At 43.7% G+C, this 18,697-nt stretch overlaps 2 protein-coding genes across 2 annotated transcripts; both read right to left on the reverse strand.

The window, feature by feature from the left end:
• Positions 1-1,888: 1,888 nt before the first annotated feature.
• On the reverse strand, positions 1,889-12,021 carry LOC121915761 (protein S100-A4-like). Its single transcript, XM_042440261.1, has 3 exons — positions 11,876-12,021; positions 5,211-5,361; positions 1,889-2,266 (listed from the first exon to the last, which is right to left on the reverse strand). Exons 2-3 carry the CDS (start codon positions 5,349-5,351, stop codon positions 2,102-2,104), a joined length of 306 nt encoding a protein of 101 aa, XP_042296195.1. The 5' UTR covers positions 5,352-5,361; positions 11,876-12,021; the 3' UTR covers positions 1,889-2,101.
• A 1,557-nt stretch (positions 12,022-13,578) lies between these two features.
• On the reverse strand, positions 13,579-17,063 carry LOC121916188 (protein S100-A2-like). Its single transcript, XM_042441010.1, has 2 exons — positions 16,917-17,063; positions 13,579-13,857 (listed from the first exon to the last, which is right to left on the reverse strand). The coding sequence occupies exons 1-2, from the start codon at positions 17,061-17,063 to the stop codon at positions 13,579-13,581; spliced, it is 426 nt and encodes a 141-aa protein (XP_042296944.1).
• Between the last annotated feature and the right edge of the window lie 1,634 nt (positions 17,064-18,697).

Consider the following 18,697-nt stretch of genomic DNA (forward strand, 5'->3'; position numbering starts at 1 on the left):
ATTATTTATTTATTTATTTATTTATTTATACCCCGCTCTTCAGCCAAGGCTATCAAAGCGGCTTTTGTATTTTATTCTTAAACAATCTGTTTTAATCTTGTAACTGGTTTTTTTTATTTATTAAAATTATACAATACATAAAACAATAAATGATGGCAACCCCCCCCCCCAAAAGTATAATTTATTTCTTTGTATAATTACTTTATTGTTATAATATTTCTATGATGGTTTTGATGGAGGGGTATATTTTGCATTTTTGATGCCTTTGTTTTGTAATCCGCCTTGATTCCGCAAGGAAAAGGCGGAATATAAATAAATCATATTATTATTATTGAGTTATACCAGCTAAAGAGGTGGAATTTCTGATTAAGAAAAGAGGTTGCATCTGGGTTGTTAATTCAGTTGCATTACAGGGAGTGGACAACTCCCTTGTCACAACAGCTCCACTGGCTGCTGTTGCCCAATTCCAAGCGCTGGTTATAACCTTTAAAGCCTCCTAGGTCCAAGGCTGGCACAGCAAATGCGCTGCGGAAATAATCCAGCACCGGAGCAAAGCTATGAATTCTGGAAATCCTGGGCATCTGGGAATTCTAGTTCCCAGCAGAGCTCTGGTGCCACAACAAACTCCTGATGCCAGGATACCATAGAGCTGTGATGGCCAACCTATAAGAGACCGAGTGCCCAAATTCAGTGGCATTCCTGCACTGGGAATTCTGCTTAATCACAGAATCGTAGCGTTGGAAGAGACCGCAAGGGCCATCCAGTCCAACCCCATTCTGCCATGCAGGAACTCTCAGTCAAAGCATCCCCATTGACAGATGGCCATCCAGCCTCTGTTTAAAGACCTCCAAGGAAGGAGACTCCACTACACTCCGAGGGACTTCTGTGGGGCAGGACTTCCGCCTTCTGGGGATGGGACTTCTGGGGCAGGACACTTGCCTTCCAGAGGCAAGACTTCCAGGGGGTGGGACTTCCCAAGACACACTCTCTCAGCCTCAGGGTAGCAGTTGAAGGGATGGGAGGGCAGGGGAAGAGAAGGAAAAGGTATGCCATCCTATTGTACTCCTATTGAAGTAACAGATGGCATGCGTGCCCACAGAGAGGACGCTGAGTGCCAGAGAGGGTGCACATGCCATAGGGTCACCACCACTGCCATAGATTATTGCTGCGGCCTTTATAGAATCATAGAATCCTAGAATTGGAAGAGACCGCAAGGGCAATCCAGTCCAACCCCATTCTGCCATGCAGGAACTCTCAATCAAAGCATCCTTGACAGATGGCCATCCAGCCTCTGCTTAAAGACCTCCAAGGAAGGAGACTCCACTGCACTCCAAGGGAGTTTGTTCCACTGTTGAACAGCCCTTACTGTTAGGTAGTTCCTCCTAATGTTGTGGTGGAATCTCTTTTCCTGCAGCTTGCATCCATTATTCCTGGTCCTATTCTCTGGAGCAGCAGAAAACAAGCTTGCTCCCTCCTCAATATGACATCCCTTCAAATATTTAAACAGGGCTCTCATATCACCTCTTAACCTTCTCTTCTCCAGGCTAAACATACCCAGCATCCTAAGTGGTTCTTCATAGGGCTTCATGGTTTGCAGACCCTTCACTATTTTAGTTGCCCTCCTTTGGACACACTCCAGTTTCTCCACATCCTTTTCAAATTGCGGTGCCCAGAACTGGACACAGCATTCCAGATGGGGCCTGACCAGAGCAGAATAGAGTGGCACTATTACTTCCCTTGATCTAGACACTATACTTTTATTGATGTAACCTAAAATTGCATTGGCCTTTTTAGTTGTTGCATTGCACTGTTGACTCATGTTCAACCTGAGTTGGACTCACTCCTTTGGGGCGAGGGAAGCCAGATAAGAAAAAGGCGTAACCTAATCTCTATTTTAAAACCATCTTTATTTTATTAGGGGCTGGGAGAGAGGAAATACAAAGACGCTTAACAATCCCGATTCTGCAGAGGCCAAAGGTGAGATAACTATTCCCGATAAGGTTGCGTGGAGCAAAGCAGGGGGAGATCCTCCAGGGATGAATCTTTGATTTCCTTGCTTGTTACACACAACACAAGGCTTTGAAAAAATTTCCCCACTTTTTCACTTGTTCCGGGGCATCTTCTCTGGGAATCCCTGGAAGAAATCGTTGCAGGCCATGGCGATGCAGGACAGGAAGACGGCGTACTCTTGGAAGTCGACCTCGTTGTCTTTGTTGCTGTCCAGGTTATTCAAGATCTTCTGGAACGTGGCTTCGTCCTTCTTTTTCTGTCAAGGAAAGAGTGGGTTGGTTCTGGTCAGAAGGAGTTTACTGCAAAGAGCTCAGTTTGTAGAGAAAATCCGTTTAGTCCATTGTCAAGACTACAATCCCCAGCATCCCCTAACCCTCCTGCAGCCCAATATTGGGATTTATGGACCAAAACCTTTTATTGGAGATGCATCTCTGCAAATGGATGTACATAGGCAGGACTTAGCATTGGGCCATTTTGCAACGTCCATATGCAGTAGAAAGTGGCTATTAAATTACTATCTAGCAAAGCTGGTAAAATATCTGGCGCACATTGTGCACCAATGTGTATCGCACATTGGTCATAATATGCATTAATTCAATGCACATTAGGCATTTTTATCAGTGTCTCACTATGCATCTTTGCAACTCACAAATAGGGTCTCTTAACACCTCTGCTCCTTAGCTAAGTATATGTAAAGTTGCATTAATTCAAAGGGGATATAGGATTCTGGCGGGCATCTCCAGAAATCACTTTTCCAAGCTCTACATTAAATGTGTCTCTGCATGTGCGTGTGTGTGTGTGTGTGTGTGTGTGTGTGTGTGTGTGTATATATATATAGAGAGAGAGAGTAATATAATATATAATAACTATTATCTTAGATATAATAGTATATATATATATATATGCGCATACTATGGGAATATATACATTATATATATTTGTGTGTATGTATGTGTATATGTTTGTGTGTATATATATACACACACAGTATTACTATATTATATTGCTATAATATAATAATATAGTACTGTAATAATAGATTTTGCATATTTGTGGATGGATGGATGGGTGCAAGGAGAGCTATATTGCAGTATTTACAGTGGTGCCTCGGGATACGAAATGATCGGGTTACGAAATTTCCGGGATACGAAAAAGTTGGATTGGCAAAAACTGTTTCGGGTTACGAAATATTTTTCGGGTTACGAAATTCATTTCGGCGCGAAATTCAAATGCTGCAAAGTGCAGCTATAGGCTTTCCAGTGCTAACGGAAAAGTGTTTCGGGTTACGAAATTTTCGGGTTACGAAAGGAATGGCGGAACGAATTAATTTCGTAACCCGAGGCACCACTGTATAAGTGATCTGGCGAAGTATAAATTCATTTCACATCTTATTATAATTATATTGGTAATTTCAGGGGGAAATTTTAAGAATCCTTTTTAAAAAGGACTTTTCCAAAGCTCTGAAAACAGCATTGCTATATATGAGCAGAAAACAACGTTTGGGGTCTCAGTGCTATTGTTTCTGCCAAGCAGAGTAGATCCATTGAATCAAGGGGATTTACCTGTCTTGATTTAGTTTTTGGGAGCATACCAGAAAAATGGGCAGAAGCAGATTAACACATTTTAAAGCCATAATAACCGTTTAAACAGAGCGTAAGGGCGTATTAAACAATTTAACTAGTCAAAGCAGGTTAAACACATTAAAAAGCATTTAAAGTCCCTTGCGTGAGTATTCTGAAATAAATTGTTTGGGCCCCAAAGTCTTTCATTATCAGCTATATTTTTATGGGATTCCTCTTTAATAATAATAATGAATGAATTTTATTTCTTTCCCGCTTCTTCTCAAGGCAGCGTGCGATGTGTTAAAATGCAAATGTAAAATAGTGAGACAACAGGGAAGTCCGACACGTTTGGCAACTAATGTCTCCAAAGACTCAGTTTGCATAGAAAATGAATCACACTCCCACTGTTTGCAAATGACTTTTAAAGCCATTTAAAGCACTATTTCTTCTTCATCATTATCACACCTCAACTCCCATCATCCCCAGACAAGATGGCAATCTAAAAATGTTGCTTGGATATTGGGCAGGTGAGTGCTTGCACTACATTGAGAGCGGACGGCGATGACCGTTTGCATTTTGACATAAATCCCTTAGAAACTATGGATCTCACGGCTGCAGGAGGCAATGCCTATATCCATATTGGAAAAATAATCCAGTTTGACCCCACTTTAACTATGGAATTATGGGAACTATAGCTTGTTATGGCTCCAGAGTGCTTTGATAGAGAAGTCTAAATATCTCACCAAACTACGAATCTCAGACTTCCATAGCCTTTAGCCATGGCAGTTAAAGCAGTGTCAAACTGGATTATTTCTGCGGTGCCGATGCAGCCAACGATGGCTAACCATGCAAACTAAAGAACCAAAAAGGAACATGGGGAGCACATTTATGCAACATGAAAGACACAATTTCAGGATCAGGATCTAAATTCCTTTTGGAGGCAGGGCTTGAGAACAAAGGCCAGCAAATGGACTCTCTTGCATTATTCGTTTTTGGACAGCAGTGCTCCATCTGCTGGTTTGGCCAGATCTATAAGGCGCACGTCAACCAGTGTTTTCTATTCAGAGGCTCATAACATTCTTGCTCACACTTTGCAGTCATGCCGCAAATATATTCACAAGAACGCTCCTTTCCCGTTGGTCTTTTCATACGGCCCACTCCTTGATGGGATTGGAACCGCACAAATGGGCAGCTGGCACTTCCAAGGGCATGGGATGCCAGCCGCAGCCATTTCGTAGGAGTTTATCACATGAAGGCAATCGGGAGTTTGTTCCGGAAAAGTCGCGTAATTACGCGGAACGGTTTCACACGACATTGCACCATTAAAGTGGTCACAAAGAAGCATTAACGCACATCTTTTTACTTTCGGGATTTCAGCGACAAAGCATTCCCGATATCACTTTATTTGCGCAATTGCGTGTGATGATCATTTGTGCAAAGATTTGCCGTTTTCGCTTTATTTGCGAGATGCTTTAAATGCACTTTAATCTCTCTTTAATGCCGAAATCAGCCCCAGTGTGATAAACTCCATAGAATCATAGAGTTGGAAGAGACCCATCCAGTCCAACCCCATTCTGCCATGCAGGAACTCTCCGTCAAAGCATCCCCGGCAGGTCACGTCCCTCCCATTTCACTTACACCTACAAATCCAGGCAGCTCCTTCAAAATCAGCTCCTTCAGTTCGGACTTGTTGAGCTTGAACTTATCCCCTTCCTTGCCGGAATAGGTGTGGAAAGTGGCCACCATCACGTCCAGGGCCTTCTCCAAAGGGCTTGCCATTTTCTCGAAGCTGTCGAAAAATGGATGGCATCAGTGGCAAGACAGGCAAAAGAAAAAGCTCAAGAGCTGCAGAAGTTCATCTTAATACTTGCTGGCCCCCACATCCCAAAAGCAAACATAGACGTAAAATAAGAATAGGGATTTACACCGCAAACACCTATATAGTGCATGTTATACATTGTTTGCGGTACTATAATATATATATATATATATATGAATATTTTCAAGCCATGGATGCTCGAATCTGTGGATAAAAAATCCTTGGACCGTGCTAATGTTAGTCCTAAATTGTAATTCCAGTATCCCATGGAATGTAATGCTAGGAGTTGTGACACAAACAACTAGCGACGTTAAAACTATACCTTCAAATTACAGTATCATACGCACAACCTAGCTGTATTTACATCTACACAGTGACGATTTGGTTGAAATTGGATGTTTTTAAAGGCAATTTTAAAAGAATAGAAATGTTACACATTTTCAAGTTTTTATTTTCTTTAAAAAATGCAATTTTTTGAATTTAAAATTTTAATTTTAAATTTTTTGGGGTCTCTCCTTTCTCTTCCCTCTGAGCTTTACTGCACTCCCACCATCTCTTAAGGCATTTTAAAGGGAAGTAGATGAATGCCGCAGCCTGTCTCTGCTAAAAGATAGGTGTTCGAGTCACAGTGGTGTCACCCCCATTTAGGGTGTCACTTAGTGTGGTCCACACAAACATACCTCACACCCCACTAGTGACGCCACTGATGTTAGATTTGCTTTAGGGTTGCCATGTCAAATGACTTGAAGACACACAACGAGAATGACAACAACAGCACTACGAAAGACTTGCTGCCAGATGAAAACTGCTCGGCCATTTGCTGATCGGCAGGGGCATTTATTTCTACGGAGGTGCGGACTGCATTGGATGACATCTCATAAGGGGTGTCTGTCTTCTGGTATGGAGTATATTGCTATGCCTCTTTGCAGGTAGACCAGGACTCCTAGAGACTGAAGGTCCTGGGGAGGACCCTATCCAACTACTCAGAAGTAGTAAAAAGGCTGGCTGGGAGGCTGTTGTCCACCCCATAGCAAACTCACGGAGACTTAGAACCATAGCATCATAGACTTGGAAGAGACCCCAAGAGTTGTCCAGTCCAACCCCATTCTGCCATACAGGAACTCTCAATGAAAGCATCCCCGACAGATGGCCATCCAGCCTCTGTTTAAAGGCCTCCAAAAAAGAAGACTCCACCCCTCTTCCACTGTCGAACATCTCTTACTGTCAGGAAGTTCTTCATAATGTTGAGATGGGATCTCTGTTCCTGTAGCTTGCATCCATTGCTCTAGGTCCTAGTCTCTGGAGCAGCAGAAAACAAGCTTGCTCCATCCTCAATATGATACCCATTCAAATACTTAGACAGAGCTATCATATCATCTCTTGACCTTCTCTCCTCCAGACTAAACACACCCAGGTCCCCAAACCTTTCCTAGTATGTTTTCATGCTTTCCTTTCCAGACCCTTCACCATTTTGATGGCCCTCCTCTGGACATGCTCCAATTTATCAACACCCTTTTAAAATTATGGTGCCAGAACTGGATGCAGTGTTATGCCAAGTGGGGCCTGACCAGAGCAGAATAGAGTGGCATATTACTTTCCTTGATCTAGACCAGTGATGGCGAACCTATGGCACGCATGCCAGAGGTGGCACTCAGAGCCCTCTCTGTGGGCACATGTGCCATTGCCCCAGCACAGAGTTTGCCAGAGTTTGTCACTAGAAAGCCAGAGGGACATGGCACTTTGCAATAAATAAGTGGGTTTTGGGTTGCAGTTTGGGCACTCGGCCTCGAAAAGGTGCACCATCACTGATGTAGACACTATACTTCTACTGATGCAGCCTAGAATTGCATTGGTCCTTTCAGTTTCAGCTGCTGCATCACACTGTTGACTCATGTTCAACTTGTGGCCTACTAGGACCCATAGATCCCTTTCACGTCTCCCATCACCAAATGGTGCCTAGACCCCTTTGGGACATGGCTGGAACAACCCTCACTTTCCACAACCCTGAGTTTCCACTCCTGAATTAAAAACCAACGTTTGGGTCCTTTCTCAGTTATAACACTGTATTCCACTTTTGCTGCCATGGCAGCATCTTATGGGGATCCTAGGATTTGCAGTTTAGAGAGGGGCATTTAGGACTCTCAGCCAAAGCACTGTAGTGCCTTCCCAAACTACAGATCCCAAGAGCCTGTCAGGCGCCAACAGCAATTAAAGCAATTTCCAAGTTCTGTAATTGTCTAGTGCGAAAGAGATCTCTCTGTTACATCTCTCTCTCTTTCCTCTTATCCTCAGTGAATAAAATCATCACTCTCAGGTACTCACTCCATTAATTAACCTTCAGAGTAAATCCGCTAATTGCAATGGGAAGTGCTAAGGTTCAGAGGAGAGCTGGGCTTCCCTTGCTAATGACTTGTGTCTGGATGTGCCTTCAAGTCACTTGTCGACTTATGGTGACACCATAAATCTCATAGGGATTTCTAAGGCAAGGAATCCTCAGAGGTGGTTTTGCCAGTTCCTTCCTCTGAAATATCACCCACATCAGCTGGCATTCATTGGCATTATGCAGTTCCAATCCTGTCAGTGCCTATCTTTGCAGAACCACCTTGGAGAGGTCCCATTAGGGTTGGGGAAAATGGACTTATATTCAGATATTTGGCCTGCTTTTATTGGAAATGCATGAGCAACATTTGTTTTTTTAAATCCCTCCGGTTCCTTATTGCTGTAATGTTGGAACGTCAGGATCTATAACTGAGAGCATTACAATGTGATTTTACTTTTGCTGCTGCTGCTGTTGTTGTTGTTGTGGGCCTTCAAGTCGTTTTCTGTCTTATGGGGTTTTCGCGGCAAGATTTGTTCAGAGGAGGTTTGCCTTTGCCTTCCCCTGAGGCTGAGAACACGCGACGTACTTTGCGTACTAAAAATTTAAAAGCTAAAAAATAAGTGGAAAAGACTGAATATTTGCAGAAGTGAAGTCGAAGGCTTTCATGGCCGGCATGCATAGATTTTTGTGGCTTTTTCGGGCCATGTGTCCATGTTCTAGAAGAATTTGTTCCTGACGTTTCGCCAGCATCTGTGGCTGGTATCTTCAGAAAATGCTGGCATGGAAGAGAGTGGGGTGGGTCACGGTCGGTCTATCTATCTATCTATCTATCTATCTATCTATCTATCTATCCATCCATCCATCCATCTATCCAACTCTCTTCCATGCCAGCATTCTCTGAAGATACCAGCCTCAGATGCCGGTGAAACGTCAGGAACAAACTCTTCTAGAACATGGCCACATAGTCCCCAAGAACCCCACAAAAAGTCTATTTGCAGAAGTGTTTCTATATGTGCCTTGAAGTCAACCACTGACTTGTGGCCACCCCATGAATTTAGTAGGGTTTTCTGAAGCAAGGGAAATGGTTTTGCAGTTCTTTCTCTGAAATACAGACCACAGCACCTGATTTTCATGGGTGGCCTCCTATCCAAATATACTAACCAGGGCTGATCCTTCATTGCTTCCAAGATCAGATGGGATCTGGTGCCTTATTTGCAGAAGTATTGTCTGATAAAAAGACTTCCATCTGGAAGCACTGGTCGGGAGAGACCCAATGAAAAACCAAAGGCGAGGAAAAGGAGTTGTTTTGTTGTTTGTCTCTTTATTTGCTTTTATATATCTGTATAGCTTCCAGGCTGGGTTTGGAAGCTGCCAGCCAACGCCTAGTTTGGTCAGTTGGGAAAACAAGAGGAAACGGAGGAAACCCTGAGTCATAAATCTGCCTCGGATAGTATTGGACATCATTTGGCACTGAAGGAGAATAGCAAGTTCCTTCTTTTGGGGTGTAATACCCCTAATCCACTGGCTATTTTTTATTGCAATGCCACTCTAACCATGATGGTTCAGGGAGAAGGATTCTGGGAACTGCAGTTTGTTTGATTTTTTTAAAAAAATCCTCCAATTTCTGGGAAAAAAGAGTTAAATCCCTTTGTGTTCTTGCAATGTTGTCACTCTCTTAGAAATGGAAATACACTCATCCCTCCATTTTTGCTGCTTTGATATCTGCGGCTTTGATTAATATGTTCTCTCTAGGAATATCTAGGTCCTCCAGTGCAACTCTATGGTCAACTTTAACTAAAAGTAGCACTGAAAGACCTAGTGATTCCCATAGAGAATCCTCTACTAGGCGTTTGTAGCTCCTCCAGCACAGTTCTATGGTCAGTGTCTGTCGGATGTTGACCATAGAGTTGCACTGGAGGACCCAGAGATCCCTAGAGAGAAGACTCTACTAGGCCTTTGTAGCTCCTCCAGCGCAGTCCTATGGTCAGTGTCTGTCAGACATTGACCACAGAATTGCACTGGAGGACCTAGAGATTCCTAGAGAGGTCTCCTCTCAGGTAAAAACATGGTGTTTTGGTTATTTGTGGTTTTTCCATATTCACTGGGGTCCTCTGCCCCTAACCCTAGCAAATATGGAGGGACAACTGTACTCTCATTCAATAGACCTGCATGTTTGAACCTGGGGCCTTTCAGGTGTTGTTGGACTCCAGGTCCCATCAGCCTTGGTCAACAGGTCCAGAGGTCAAGGTGATGGGAGTTGTCACTGGACAACGTCTGGAGGACCATGAGTTCATGCCTCCTGTTTTAGGTGCAACTGATCCGTCCCTGCTTTGCCACGTTGGCAAGATGGAGTGACGTTCTTCAGGCAGCGCTATTGGGTGGGGCACAAGAGACCAAGGTAGGATTTGGTCTCTGAACAGTGCGGCAAGGCTTTTAAAAGTGTTGGCCCCAGTTGGGTAGAGAAGGAACGCTGTTGGGGTTTTATGCCAGCAAGGGACCTAGGTTGGCATTGGGACTGGCATTGATGTTCCCCCAAGTATTGACCAACTTGGGCACCTGATATATGTGTGTTCGCATGGAGGTTATCATCTTGGTCCATTTCTCTTATTTTTCTAAGTTTTAAAATGCTCCACACGACTCCACTTTTCCGCCAAGATGTACCCGCATGGCAGCCGACTATGAATCATTCCTCAAAGTATAAAACAAAGCATGCATTAGACACCAGCTTTGTGCAAAACAAATAAAGCCAATTTGAAACCCGGTGTGCATGCCAAACTGATCGGTGTTTGTGTTTAGGAGGGCTATGCCCGTTCCGCCAGAAATCCAAGACTGTGCAGAGTACTGCTTTTTGGAGAGAGAAAGCCTTGCCCATCCTTTAGCTGTTGGATAACAAATGCATGCGGCATGCCAGTCTTGTAATACAGATTGCGTCTCTCTTAACCGAAATTCTGAAATTTTCCAAAAACCGAAACTTATTTTTCATGCGTGGCTGAGACAGTGCCACCTCTGCTTTGTGATGGTTCAGAGTAGCCAGACTTTGTTTCATGCACACAGTTATTACAAACATTATATAAAATTATCTTCAGGTTATATATCTACGGTGTATAAGAAACATACATGAATTTCTCTGACAATGCCAGCCACAGATGCTGGCGAAAGATCAGGAATAAACTCTTCTAGAACATGGCCACAGAGCCCCCAAAACCCACAAAAAACAATACTTGGATTTTGCTTTTAGATTTGGATGCCATCTCCAAGATATCTCTTTATACATATATGCATATACATATATAAGAACCATACATGAACTTTACATTTAGACTTTGCATCTCCAAGATGCAAAGACAGGTATTCCAGTATAAGAAACATACATGAATTTTGCGTTTAGACTTGGGTCCCATCTCCAAGATATCTATTTATATACATACAATACATGCAAAGACAGGTATTCCAATATCCAAAAAATAAAATAAAATGAATCAAATATCCCGAACATCTCTGGTCACAAACATTTTGGATAAGGGAGTTGTATCGCTATGTCAATACGTTGTTTAGAGAGTAGGGCATCCAGATAGGCCTGAACCCCTGGCTTCTCTCTTTTAGCATGTCTGGTAAATGTTTAGGAACCAGGGTTCATGCACTAGATTGGATGGAAGGCATAAAAGTGGCACAGTTGTCACACCAAATGTTTAATCTCCAGTGGAAGTACAAGCAAGAACCACCGGTAAGGAACCAATGGCCACATGAGACGCACAATAACAGGGATGCTGTTTTGCTTTTGTTTGAAAGAGTTTCAAACTTTCAATGTTAATCGTGTAACGTTTTTCATCCTTTGAATTAATTGTTTTTCAGACTTGTCTTTTGCACATTTTATAGTGTTTTAGCTTGGACTGTTTTAGATTTTGAAGCCGCCTTGAGTCGCTGTATTGGGAGGAAGGCGGGATATAAATGAATATAATAATAATAATAATAATAATAATAATAATAATAATGGATTTTCAGATAATAGTGACAATGCATGTCCAGTTTCCAAATTAAGCATCACTGTTTTCCCCTCTTCATCTCTTCCGTTCCCCTCCGAGAAGTGCCCCTTCGTTTCTACTTCCCCAAAACCTTTTTAAAAAGGAAAGAAACCAGGCATAGAAATAAGAGAAATGGACTTACCGGAGCAACCGAAACAGGAAACCAAAGTATGAGAATAAAGGGCAGAATAAGAGGATGCTTAAGACCGGAGCCGTATTTAAAGCCTCGGCAAAGCTGGCCTTTTATTTTGGGATTTTCCAGGGCACACCCACCACTGAAAAAAGACCAATCCAAATCCCACCCGTTTTTGCAGGCCTCGCTTGGCACGAGGGTACAAAGGACCGGACCTAGTTTTCTTTCCCTTTTCTCTCCCTCTCTCCAAATTCTTTGGCCAATACTTTCCAGCTGTTTGGCACAGAGGGAGGCCTCGAAATGCCAGCTGTGGCAAGACCATAGTAAAAGCACAGAGGCAGAAAAGGGCACAGTGAGGATGCAAGGGCCAAAGCTGGCATCAGAAAAAGGCACAGAGGCACACTATAGCAGGCAAGAGGGCAAGAGGGTTTGCTTTTGCCTGAGCCTACAGGGAAGGGCACATTTCCACCATCTCTCCTCTCTTTCTCTCTCTCGAGTTTATTGAAAGCAAACTCGTTTTGCATTTTGAACTCAGTTTGCAGCAATTGATGTAATCTGAGGATACGGGGGAAAGCGGGAGGGAGAGAGAGAAACTGGGACATTTTAAAAGCAGCTGGAAAAATGGGACAGCAAAGAATGAATCAGGACTGTTACAGTGGGCTGGGTTCCAGGATCCTCCATGGATAACAAAATCCATGGATGCTCACGTCTCATTAAATACAATGGCATAGCAAAATGGTGTCCTTTATATAAAATGGAAACTCAAGGTTTGCTATTTTGGAATCTATACTTTTTGGAATGTTTTCAAGCTGTGGATGTTTGAATCTGTGGATTAAAAAAAAAATCAGTGGATAAGGAGGGCCGACTGTATAACCAAGTTGGGACAGTTGGAAGGTGTGGAGTGCAGCTTACTAAGGTCTCCTGGGGGCTAATGTAGATCTTAGCCTCCAACAGCTGACCACCCTGATCTAAAAGCAAGTCCTGTTAAATACAGAAGACCGGGGCTGTGGAAGGAAGCCATAAAGAGTTAGAAGCACCCGCTCTTCACCTGGTCACAGTTTTCCCTACCAAAATTATAGTAATTACTTCTAAATGTGCACCTACAATATAAAGGTAGCATATGAGCATTCTATGCAAATCTTGGTCTCCTTTTAGCCTTCCTTGGCATGCAGGGAGTGATGTGCATCCTTTCTTTTGGCAATGTGTAAACCCCGCTCCCCAATTCTGTAGGTCGACCTAGTCATGTTGTTGTTGTTGTTGTGTGCCTTCAAGTTATTTCTGACTTATGGGGACCCTAAGGCAAGCCTATCATGGGGTTGCCTTGGCAGGATTTGATCAAATGAGGTTTTCCAGTATCTTCCGCTGGTCACCTAGTGGGTTTTATGGCTCAGCTGGGAATTGAACCCTGGTCATAATCCAATGCTCAAACCACTACGCTATGCTGGCACTCCATCCTGGTCATAGTCTGGGATTAAACATCAGAATTTCAAAATGTTCTGGCTTTTTTCTTAAGATTTGGTAGTGGGAGATTGAAGGGAATTGTGCAAAATGACACTACAGAAAAAGGATTCTGGGATGCATCCCACATGACGAAACCCCTGGAACAGAGGAAGGGCAGAAAACACTGTCTATGGCTGATCATAGAGTCTCTTGATTTCTGGTCGCATGACGGTGGACAGTGTTAGCATGAACAATTCTTCCACCGTAGCTTTTCACTCTCCTTTTTCTTGAGGACCTTCACTTAGGTCGACGTTCTTCCCATCTCCATCCCTGTTTTCACTGTCGACCTCTGACAAAGCAGGTGCTATCTTGGGAGGTTGGCCGCCATCTTGGACTCGTGGCAGGACTGCAGGTTCGTCCTGGAAAAAGTCGTGGAAGAAGGTGCAAGCCGCTGCCACAAAGCGGATGAACTCCTCGAAGTCGACTTGGTTGTCCTTGTTCTTATCTAGCGACGCCATCAGTTTTTCGAGAGTCCCCTCTTTAAGATGTAACTAGTATCAGAGGAAGAAAAAGGTGGGAGAAGGAGCTGTGAATAGAGAGGCCTTTCAGAATGATTCTGCCCATTAGAATAAACATGCAATGTGTCATGCTGGGTTAGATATAAAGAGGTAATGCTTCTTGGCCAAGATTTTGTATCACTAAGAATAGTGTAAAAGTTCTGCATGTGGAACTACACTAGGGTTCTCACCATCCCCAGGATTCACCATTTTGCTGTTCCTCCTTTCTCATAGCTATTCAATTGCTATCTCAAGGTCTGGCCCCCTGCATCATTCCTCTTTTCTGATATCAAATTGATAACAAAAGGGATGTTTTAGACAGGTAGCTGAGAGAGTACCTCCAATGCAGGACACTTGCCGTGAACATGTTTGGAGGTCCTGCTGGGTCAGCATGGGGGAAGCCAGGGCACTTACTCAAGGATAGATCAATCAATATCAGAATTTATCATTGATAGGGCATGGTTTCCAGACCCTTCACTATTTTAGTAGCCCTCCTTTGGACATGCTCCAGAGGAGGGCGACTAAAACGGTGAAGGGTCTGGAAACCATGTCCTATGAGGAATGACTTAGGGAGCTGGGGGTGTTTAGCCTGGAGAAGAAAAGGTTGAGAGGTGATATGATAGCCCTGTTTAAGTATTTGAAGGGATGTCACATTGAGGAGGGAGCAAGTTTGTTTTCTGCTGCTCCAGAGACTAGGACCTGGAGCAATGGATGCAAGCTGATGGAAAAGAGATTCCACCTCAACATTAGGAGGAACTTCCTGACAGTAAGGGCTGTTCAACAGTGGAAGACATTCTCTCAGAAGATAATGGAGTCTCCTCCTTTGAAGGTCTTTAAACAGAAGTTGGATGGCTATCTCTTGGGGGTGCTTTGATTGGGAATTTCTGCATGGCAGGGGTTTGGACTGGATGGCCCTTGCGGTCTCTTCCAACTCTATCATTCTATGATTCTATGATAGGAGTGATGGTGGATGACAGACCTGGTACTTACACGTGAACAGAAGTCCAAGGCCTCATTTCCACTACCTTTTAAATTGGACCGTGAATTGGTTTGAACCGGTTCAAATGACTCTGGTTTTCACTTCATCCGAATCGCTGAAGCAGTTCCGGGGGGGGGGGGGGGCACAATGTGCTAGACCCATTTAATGCGCATTTTTTTGACACTGATTTTTTCGATAAACTGAATCTGCGCAAGTGTGAATCATATCCAGATCGGAATCGATTCAAATTTCCCCTTTGGCCGGCTTGAACCAAATCATTTTGAATCAATTCATTTGTGAATGAGAACAACAAGTGGATTATTTTGGAGGGAAACAAAATGCGAACAGGGCAAATGTAGTGGGGGGGGGGGAAATGTCATCGGGGCAAATGTAGTGGGAACCATGCTCTGCTGTAGAATCGATCTATCGATTCAGATCGCACACCGATTTATCTGTAAGTGGGAATGGGGCCCAAGATTAATTTATTCTGAGAGCAAGGCTCCTTTGTCCAGGGACATTCACGGTGATTGTCCAGCCATTTGCAAACTTCTAGTCTTATTCTTCCCTCCTGGAAACTTCACCTTAATCTCCAAACCTGCTCCAGGAAATGTTTTGCCCTATTAGTATACCTGCTCAGGTACTTTAGTCTTGTTTTGAGATCAGACAGCCACTCTGTTGGTATCTCACCCGACTCCTTAGCAACTGCTGAGCCACTTCATCTCAGCGATTGGAACCTCTGCTTCTGGAATCGGTACAGTATTAACCTCTGTAAACCTTTATCTGCTACCTCCTTTTATGTCATTAGTTCTTGTGTGTGTGTGAGTATCTTGCAGTGCCTGGTGATTCCCTTCAATCTACAAATAAAGCTGCATTTGGATCTTGCATTCTGGAGGTCTGTTTCCCAAAACTGATAGAGAAAATTATCGCACTGCCCTTTCCTCCTGCACTAGACACAGGTTGTAAACATTAAGAGGCAGATTTTAGTACACACCTCTGTGCCCAGGCAAGAGGCATCCTGTACTTGAGCTGGGCTTATCATGTACTTTTGCAATGAATGGGAAAATCCATTCATTGAAAAAGTACAGAAGCCTGGATTGGGTCCTGGATGCCTCCTGCCTTGGCATGGAGGTGTGTGATAAAATCCGCCTATTAAAGTTTACATCCTGCATCTAGTGCGGGAGAAAATGATGGCATGATGATCTCCATACACAGGCTCGATCCCTGCTTTCAGTTGCCCAAAGCTCTCTTAGCAGCTTTACTTGAGTCAATAAAATCCCCCCTTTTAAATATTGCTTGTAGGTGCCCTTTGGGACCCTAGTATTTTGGGTAACACGATGGCTGATGGAGAACTGCAGCAATTGGAGAAGCACTGGGCTATGTCCCCATGGGAGCGACACTAGGGGTGTGTGTGGGATTCGGGTGGCACTAGGTGACACATCAGAAGTAGGGTGGTCACGCCTATCCATCCCAAGACCCCACAACTTCAGCCCTGAAGGGTGGGCAGCAGCAACACCCATCCCCACCACAGTAAAGGGGGGGGGGACTGGCACAAGGGGGAAGCTGGGTTGTGTGCCTGGCAGTCTGGAGGTGACACCAAGAGTTGCTGCACTGTGGTGACACCAGCCGTAGTGATGCTACTGTGTCCCTGTAGTCAGACTGCATTAAATCTTAGACTCTAAGGGGCTGTGCATATGGTCCTTAAAGGAGTTGGAACGTAGCGTCCTCATGACACATTCCCGCCCCCACCCCCATGGGTCATGATGCTGCACACCACATCGCATGGCACACGGTGTCATGGGACTCCTCTGGCGCTGTATCTGGATGATGCAGCACCAAAGGACCACCATAAAGTCACGATGCCACCGCTATCATGTCCTTTGCAAGGCCCAAAAGGGAACCACTTTTTGTGGCTCCTTTTTGTGCCCTGCAAAGGCCAGATTGGGGCAGCGGCGTGCGGTTGCCACTGCCCTGATCTGGCTGCAAAAGGGGCGGTCTGCATAGCCCCTAATTCATCTTTCCAGGTTGCACTGAGAACACTATATTCAAGATTTGAGTCTGGGACTGGGATACTTACCCGTTGAAGGCTCGGAAGTTCCTTTACCAATAGTTCCTTGAGCTGCGCTTTGCTGAGTGTGTGTTTGTCGCCTTCCTTCTTGCAGTAGCGCTGGAAAGTGCAGACCAGTACTCCGAGGGCTCTCTCCAGAGTATGGAGTTGCTCCATCACTCCACAAAAAAATTCCTCTGCAAGGCAAGGAAGGGGATGAGTGGTCAATACTGCCCAAACCTGATGCTGTCCTGTAGAATGATAGTCCCCCATCATCCATAGCCGGCAGGGCCATTTGAGGACGATGGACTTGTAATGTTGTCCATCTTGCAAGCACCAGTTTGGGATAGATGAGTGGATAAGCTTGTCATTTAAAAAATGTATTTATTTATATTTTTTGTGGGTTTTTCAGTCCATGTTCTAGAAGTATTTATTCCTGACGTTTCACCAGCATCTGTGGCTGGTATCTTTTCTGAAGATGTCAGCCACAGATGCTGGTGAAACATCAGGAATAAACTGTTCTAGAACGTGGTCGCGTAGTCGAAAACCCCACAAAAAACTATGGATGCCGGCCATGAAAGCCTTCGACTTCACATTGTATTTATTGACTTTATTGACTTTATTTATATGCTGCCTTTCTCCCAGGATGGGACCCAAGGCAGCTTCTGGAACAACAAATTCAAAACATCTACAAAAAGTTTTAAAACCAATTTAAAGTCGCCACATTAAAACTCCATAAAAGCGATTAAATCTGTTTCCTTATGAAGAACTTTGAATGCTGGTTGTTCTAGTAGTGGTCCCAAGGGAAAAGATTTTAACTTTTGCATGATTTTTAATCAGTTTATTTAAATAAATAATAAATAAATAAAGGAATGAAGACATTAAACACCACCAATAAAACATGGGGAGATGGTCTTCCTACCCATATATCCCAGTTTTATGGCTCACAGAGGGCTAGACCTTGGATCTCCCAAATCTTAGTCCAGCACTCTATCCATTACACCACATGACACAATAAATTGTCCCACTACACTGTTCCTCAATATAAATACCCATATATTCACACTGTTTGGGAAAGTTCCTTTTATGTAGAGTCTCCTTCCTTGGAGGTCTTTAAACAGAGGCTGGATGGCCATCTGTCGGGGATGCTTTGATTGAGAGTTCCTGCATGGCAGAATGGGGTTGGACTGGATGACCCTTGGGGTCTCTTCCAACTCTACGATGTGATTATATGTATTCCACCACTCATTATTCCTACTAGAATTGCTAGTTCGGGATTTTCCAAACCCCTGAGGTTTTAAAGCCAAAACCTGAGACCTAGGGATGGCCTCTAGTCATATCATTAAGTGTTATCTATCAGATTCCATCCATGGTTGCTTCACAGCTTATCATTCAAAGACACATGCAGAGAGAAAGAGTACATTTTCATGTTTGGACATGAAGACAGAAATATTAAGAATCTGTTTCTCAGATCAAGGGAATATTAGTGGACTATTCTTTTTTACTTAGGGTCTTATCGCATGAGAAAAGAAGTCTGAAACGGAACCGGAGAGCACCAGCTTTTCTCTGTGCCTCTCCGCATGATGTTGTATCTCTTTCCCTAGGAAGACCATCGTAAAAGTGTGCCTTTTGCCAAAAGGGTTTTTCCAGTGCATCAAAAGACATGGCTTTACAACCATCCTTTGAAAGAAGTGATACGGCGTCATGCAGAGAGGGATGCAGAAAACCGTTAGTCTCCCTTTCCAGTTTGGATTTCTTTTCTCATCCGATAAGGCCCTTACTATGAGTCTATGATTCTGTACTTAAGGAGA

This window comes from Sceloporus undulatus, chromosome 9 (genome assembly GCF_019175285.1).
Source record: "Sceloporus undulatus isolate JIND9_A2432 ecotype Alabama chromosome 9, SceUnd_v1.1, whole genome shotgun sequence".
Lineage (NCBI taxonomy): Eukaryota > Metazoa > Chordata > Lepidosauria > Squamata > Phrynosomatidae > Sceloporus > Sceloporus undulatus.

What these genes read in the sequence shown, in the direction of transcription:
- LOC121916188 (XM_042441010.1), bottom strand. Translation starts at nt 17,063, where the DNA reads ATGGAGCAACTCCATACTCTGGAGAGAGCCCTCGGAGTACTGGTCTGC. An exon ending in AACTTCCGAGCCTTCAACGG is followed by an intron (nt 13,858 to 16,916) that starts GTAAGTATCCCA and finishes CTCTGATACTAG; the next exon opens with TTACATCTTAAAGAGGGGAC.
- LOC121915761 (XM_042440261.1), bottom strand. Translation starts at nt 5,351, where the DNA reads ATGGCAAGCCCTTTGGAGAAGGCCCTGGACGTGATGGTGGCCACTTTC. An exon ending in AGCTGCCTGGATTTGTAGGT is followed by an intron (nt 2,267 to 5,210) that starts GTAAGTGAAATG and finishes TTTCCTTGACAG; the next exon opens with AAAAAGAAGGACGAAGCCAC.